The 7,250-nt window shown below is 29.0% G+C and overlaps 1 protein-coding gene across 1 annotated transcript; it reads right to left on the bottom strand.

The window, feature by feature from the left end:
• Window positions 1-573: 573 nt before the first annotated feature.
• Window positions 574-2,042, bottom strand: LOC123298702. The gene is made up of 2 exons (XM_044880794.1): window positions 1,967-2,042; window positions 574-911 (listed from the first exon to the last, which is right to left on the bottom strand). Exons 1-2 carry the CDS (start codon window positions 2,040-2,042, stop codon window positions 625-627), a joined length of 363 nt encoding a protein of 120 aa, XP_044736729.1. The 3' UTR covers window positions 574-624.
• Between the last annotated feature and the right edge of the window lie 5,208 nt (window positions 2,043-7,250).

Raw genomic sequence — 7,250 nt, 5'->3', positions numbered from 1 at the left:
TCAGCAATAAAAATATTACCAAAAATACTCGTGTTTACAAAAAGTACATTGTTGGAATTTATAGAATAACTATTTTAAAATAATAAGACAAAATTCTATTGTTGTTAAGGTGCGTATAACATAAATTAAATTTCCATTCAATTATTTAATTGTTTTTTATCTTTGTAATAATTCTCCAACTAAAGGAAGGCTATCTGTACAACCAAGAATTTGGTTTTTCATTGAAGCTCTTTTTGAACAACGCCCTTTTCAAATAAGACAATTTACCTACGAGAGCGAGAAATATTTTAAAATAACTGAAAAAAGAGATGGCAGTTCGTATGAAAAATTGATCATTTTCAAATTCATTCTGTTTTATCTGTCGTCATCCTAATCGTTGTCATGATAAAAGCCACATTATCAGTAAATAGCGCAGGCTGTACTTTATTTAAAAAATTTAGGGGTCCACGTAAAAAAAAACCATGAATTGTGAGCAAAAGGGGGATAAGTGAGGACAGGACAAGTGAAGGCTATAACGCGGGAGTCTTGTTCTATGTTAAAAAAAAAACATTTATTCTTTATAGAATAATTTATTTATTTATTGAAAGCAGACAAAAATTTTTGTCTAACTACATTTAACCTTAATTACATTCCCATTCCTCCCATTCCTCCCATTCCTCCCATCATTTGTTGCATCATTCCTTTAATTTCTTCATTTATATCATTCTGTTTAAATTCTTCATTTATATCATTCTGTTTAAATTCTTCATTTATATCATTCTGTTGCATTCCTTCTGGTGCAATTGTCACAGAGTCGTCACTTTCTGGACTCATAGTATTACCACACAGCTTCCCCTTCATACCAGTAGGATCTGATTGCATCATATTCATAGTACACATCTTATCCATCATCCCATCCATAGGAGCTGAATCTGAAAATAATTTTTAAGAATCATTAATAAAATGTCAACCGAATTATAAAAAGTGTATGGGAACAATCTGGAAGAGAAAAATTTTGTAGATTGTAATGTCCAATCGACTCTAAGTTTAGTAATCATTGAACAAAATATTATCCTGATTCCATTAAATCAGTCCCGGATCGAGAGCAGGGTGGGAGGGCAAATCGAGATAGGTACTTTATGCTACACAATTTAAAATTCTTTGAAAATAGATACTTAAAATAGAATTTAAGCAGGCTGTACATAAGTTAAAAGAATAATTTTCGAAGCGGGGCATGCTATGTTTCAACCACATGAACAAATTTATCCTGGATGTATTCGACGTTTTAATGTTTCCCTTAAAGCCACACAAAATACCCAGGTCATTGTGAAATACAATCGAATACAATTCAGTCGCATTCTAAATGTTGTACTTGTGATATTTTAAGTACCTGGGAGACTAAGGTCTGCTCGTTATTTATTTTAAATAAAACCTATCTAAATCGCTTTTTCGCACTCGAAACTACCTGCATACTAAATTTAATGTAAATCTTTGGACCCGTTTCCGAGAGAAAACGACGTTTTCTTAAAATGAAAGCTAGCTAGATCGATTTTTCGCACCTAAAAACCCCTACATACTAATTTTCATGAAAATCGTTGGAACCGTTTCCGAGATTGATGATTATACAAACACAAAAGATTATACAAGCCTTAGATCAATCAGTTTTTTTCGAGATATACGATAGTAAAAATTTTTGAAACCAAATTTATAAATTATCGAAAATAAGAAACCATTGTTATGAATGGAACTTGTGAATGGAGAAAAAAAAACAATTATCTAGAAACCAAACTCTAGGCCATTAAAAACGCGTCAGTTGAAAAATTCTAATTGTTATTACTATAACACGTGAAGAAAACACTAAAAATAAGAGTTGCTGTTACAAAAATATGGCCTACGGTTACAAATATTAACTCTACAATGCATACGAGAAGTTGAAATGAAAGCTCATATAACTAAAATTATAAGTTTTTAATGAAAACTTGTTTACCTGTTCCTTGAAAATAAACCACCAAAAGACCAACAACAAACACCAAAGTTGTGCATTTGTTAATAATCGAAAACATTGTCGTTGACGTTTTAAAAAAGTATGTTTTCACTAAAAAAACAAAATATTATTTGAGTTTGAAATTATTGTCAATGCTAGTTCTTTATATACGATTTCGTTAAACGCATTAAATCAATTTTGATGGAATTTTTATTACTTTTTTAGTCGTGTCAAAATAACCATGGGTTTTGGAAACCTGTCGATTTTCAGGTCGACGAATTTTTGTGGCAGGTCGACGAATCGACTTGATTTCTTTTAGAAAATAATAGTGAATATGTGTTGATAAAATTGAAAAAATGAGAAGGCGAAACAAAAAGAATAAAGTAGATGGTTTTTTAGATCTGGAATTACGATTGGTGTGCAAATTGTAATATTCAAATCTGATGCTTCCTCGTTTTAAGGAAAATGGTTATTTGAAAAAGAAATAAGTAGCAATATTTTCTAGTGTGAAAAGTTAATAATAAAGAAAATTTAGGTGCATCCAAAAAGCACGGTAAAGATGAAACAGCGATTTTATAATATTTTTTTGTGAATTTGAAATAAATTTTTTCTAAAGAGTTTTTTAATGTCATCTAAAACTTTGTTAACCTTATATTTCTGCATACTTTAATACAGAGCCGTGAAAAACCAGCACGATTTTATAGGTTCTAAGAAATAAAGAACTATAAAAAGGCTTTATTAATCGATTTTTATTACGGAGGTTCTAATTTTGAAACTGCTTACAAGCGTAAAATTTATTATTCCACTTTTGCTTCAGCGTAAAATTGAAAAATTTATTTAAAAAAAAAATCAAGTGGATTAGAGGACCTTCCATAAAATCAGCACAAAAATGCTATCTTGACAGTACTATTTTGTTAATTTAAATTTTTGAATTAAAAATGTATCAATTAAGAGGTGATAATAAATTTGGCCGCTCATTAAAGTAATCATAACATTTAATATTTACATTTTTATCAATTTTTAATTAGAACAAGTCAAAACAAACAATAGACTGATTTAATTGTTGAAATACCATGTGTAGATAGTGTTGATAACGCAATCGTTTGCTTTTTAAGTCATGTAAGTAAATAAAGATAGTCACTCTTAAACACAAAGTAATAAGAGTATCTTGCTTTTCATTTCCTCAGTAGGAAATATTAATAAACAACCACATACATAATAACAATAATTATATACTTGATATAATACAATACATGTACTAATGCTTTAACCTTATTTTCACTTTTGTTCTATCTCAAACGGATTACAATATGGGTTCTATCGTCTCAAGATCCAATTCACCTATGTTGCTCATTTAAGAACTTAGCCACACTTTTTACATCCTGAGCACGCTTTAAAACCTTCACTTTAATATATCTTTTCGTTTTTCAAATATCGTGTCCACACACAGAAAATGGACTAATTAATCTTACAAACTTGGGACTAAACTATGATACTTTGATATTTCATATATACATGGTATAAAAAGTATATCTACTGGACACCAAATATTATTTATTTAATTTATAGGTGTTTCATACACATACCACATTTAAACGTTACGCACGGAAGCGTCATGACATGGAGGGTGTCCTATATGTTGATCAATTTTTAATTATCATTTACTTCAAATAAATCGCTGTTTCTAAACTAATTACTTTAACATATAATTTTCTGACGAGGCCCTTTACTGAAGAAAATAGAAGAATCGAGATATGGAAATTGTTTATCGAGGAACGAGCGAAAAATTTGTTATTTATTGTGCGACATTTTATCCATAAATATTTTCATATATGCTATGCATGAAATATTGAAAATTTGATCACATTTTTTCTGAAAATTTTCAATAATACAATCATTTTCAATATTTTTTTGCGAAAAATAATTTTTTATTGCTTCTAACGGTTTTTTTTAGTACAAAATAGTAATGTTGAATAAAAAACCAAAACTAACGGGCAGGGTATCAAAATAAAGGAAATAAAAATGAGTTTACAAAAATAGATACAAATTATGTGTTCACATTTAATTAGGAATGATAAATTGAATTAAAAAGTTTTAATATAGTGTTCTACAAGGTTTATTTTTGGTGCCGGAATACCAAGTATAAAATAAAATAAAATAAAATACGAGAGGTGTCGTGGGAGAGCAAGCTGAAACGACTAAAAAAGTTTTTTTTCCTCTTGTGGGTTGGCTTTAATTGTTTCAAATTAAGATACATTCAAAATGATAAAATCAACTCATGTAAAAAAATTGTGCAGTTTTTCACGGATTAAGAAGTTTCCATGGTTTCTTTTCGAGATACACGAAAGCAAAAATTTTTGATTCGAAATTTGTAAAATAGAAAAAATTTTGCTTTTGTTTACTCCTTTCATAGACACTAAAAGTTGGACATTTAAATATTCTGTCGAAATTGAAAAGCCAATATTATGAAGAAAATTTCAAATTAAAAAAATAACGAATTATCTAGAAACTAACTCAAAATCATTAAAAACGCACCAACGTTGAAACATTCTAATTGTTATTACTAGAATGTTTGATAAAAATACTAAAAATATGAATCTAAATAAAATTAAAATTTTTTAATGAAACGTTTTTTACTCGCTAGGATTTGGTTTCTCATTTTGATTCACACCTTCTGATAGAGGGTACACCATCACCACATGTAATTTCTCCAACTACAGAAGACCAGCACCAAAAATCACGCGTGATATTTACAAAAAATACATTGTTGGAATTTATAGAATAACTATTTTATTTATTTCTTTATAAATATAAGACAAAATTCTATTGTTGTTTAGGTTCGTATAAAATAAATTAAATTTCCATTCAATTATTCGGTTGTTTTTTATCCTATAACCCCTCCAACTACAGGCATGACACCCAATATATCAAATTCTTCTGCTGGAATTGTCACAGATTCTCCATTTTCTGGACTCATAGTATTACCACACAGCATCGCCATCATACCCGTAGGTTCTGATTGCATCATACTCATAGTACACATCTTATCCATCATCCCATCCATAGGAGCTGAATCTGAAAATAATTTTTAATAATTATTAGTAATATGGCAACCGAATTATCAGAAATGTATGGGGACAATCTGAAAGAGAAGAATTTTGAAGAGCGTATAGCTCGTACGGCTCTAACTTTAGTAGTCAATAGTCATAGAACAAAATATTAGCCTGCTTCTATTCAATCAGTCCCGAATCGAGAGCAGGGTGGCGGGAGGGGGCAAATCCTGATACTTTATGTTTACACAATTTAAAATTCTTGAAAATAGATACTAATAATTTTAAGCAAGCTGTACCTTAATTAAAAGACTAATTATCGGAGCGGAGCATGCTATGTTTCAACCACATGAACAATTTATCCTGAATGTATTCGACGTTTTAATGTTTACTTTAAAAGCCATTCAAAATACACCGGCCATTGTGAAATACAATCCAGCCGCATTCTAAATATTGTACTTGTGATGTTTTAAGCGTTTAATCTATAATTGTTCAATTCATCAAACATATAAAAAAGTCATATATCATATATCATTTAGGTTATAATAATATTAAAGAGTTCTAATTTATTAGACAGTTTTTATTTTTCCAAAAAAATTTCACGTATTATTATATTTGAGAGATTTTTTTACAAATTTATTTCAAACGCCGAATAGAGGGAGCGCCAATATCATGTTCCTGATCCGGTAAAAAAAAGTAAATTCAAATTCAATTGAATGCAATGAATACTTCTATTTAGTTGTTTTTGAAATCAAATTTATTAAATAGTAGAAAATTTGTTTTGTACACTCAGAGCATTTAAAAAAAAAAAATAAATAAAATTATCTAGAAATTAAACTTTAGGTCATTAAAAACGCGGCTGTTGAAACATTCTGTTATTATTAGAACACGTGCAGAGAACGCTAAAAAATGACTTACTGTTAAAAATATTAACTCTACAATGCATACGAGAAGTTGAAATGAAAGCTCATATAAATAAAATTATAAGTTTTTAATGAAAATTTGTTTACCTGTTCCTTGAAAATAAACCACCAAAAGACCAACAACAAACACAAAAGTTGAGCATTTGTTAATAATCGAAAACATTGTCGTTGACGTTTTAAAAAAGTATGTTTTCAATAAGAAAACAAAATATTATTTGAGTTTGAAATTATTGCCAAGGCTAGTTTTTTATATACGATTTCGTTAAACGCATTAAATCAATTTTGATGGAATTTTATTGCTTTTTAGTCGTGTCAAAATAGCCAGAATATGTGTAGATAAAATTGAAAAAGGCGGAATCAATTCTAGGGAAACAATTTTTTTTAACGAAAGTAAACAAAAAACATAGAGAATAAAGTAGTTGGTTCTTTAGATCTGGAATTAAGATTCTGTTGTGTAAATTGTAATATTCAAATACTATGCTTCCTCGTTTTAAGGAAAACGGTCTTTCGAAAAAGAAATAACTAGCAATATTTTCTAATGTGAAAAGTTAAAAATTAGGAAAATTATAGGGGAACCAAAAAGCCCGGTAAAGATTTTGCCCGGCAAAAAACAGCGAATTTATAATCTTTTTTGTGAATTTAAAATAAATTTTTGTAGAGAATTTTTTGATGTCATCTAAAATTTGAAGCCTTATATTTCTGTTTACTTTAACATAGAGTCGTGAAAAACTAGATTATATACCCGAATAATTCTGATGATTTCTTTTAATGGAAAAAATGGTTAAATTGAGATCATAATAGATATAGTTATATCTTATAGATGTACACTTGATCGTCTGTCTACATCACAATTGATGTACAGTAGTTCTTTGTACATCAGAGTATGTATGAACATCAACTTACATAAGCGTTAATCAGTATTGAATCATTTATATCAACAGACGTAGTATAGTTCATCTGTAAGCCTTGGAGCTTACAATAGTCAAAGAAAATGAAAAGGAGGATACGAAAGAGAAACCTCATTGCAGGAGAATCTGACGAAGGCATTACTTCTTCATAATTTGGTCAGGAAACATTGAGAGGTGTCAATAAAATGTCTCTATTGATCGATTTTTATAACGGGGGTGTTAATTTTGGTAAACTGCTTAAAATTTGTTAAATCACCTTTGCTTCGGCATAAAATTGAAAAATTTAGCTGATTAATTTGTATATCCGTATAGCTATCATCGAACTTGAAAATTCTTTCGTGACGATTTTAATTCTTTTTCGCCGTTTATTTATGTTAAAAATAACTATTTCCAAATTAATTAATTG

Source organism: Chrysoperla carnea, chromosome 4, assembly GCF_905475395.1.
Source record: "Chrysoperla carnea chromosome 4, inChrCarn1.1, whole genome shotgun sequence".
Taxonomy (NCBI): domain Eukaryota; kingdom Metazoa; phylum Arthropoda; class Insecta; order Neuroptera; family Chrysopidae; genus Chrysoperla; species Chrysoperla carnea.
This window is presented reverse-complemented; position numbering and strand designations above follow the sequence as displayed.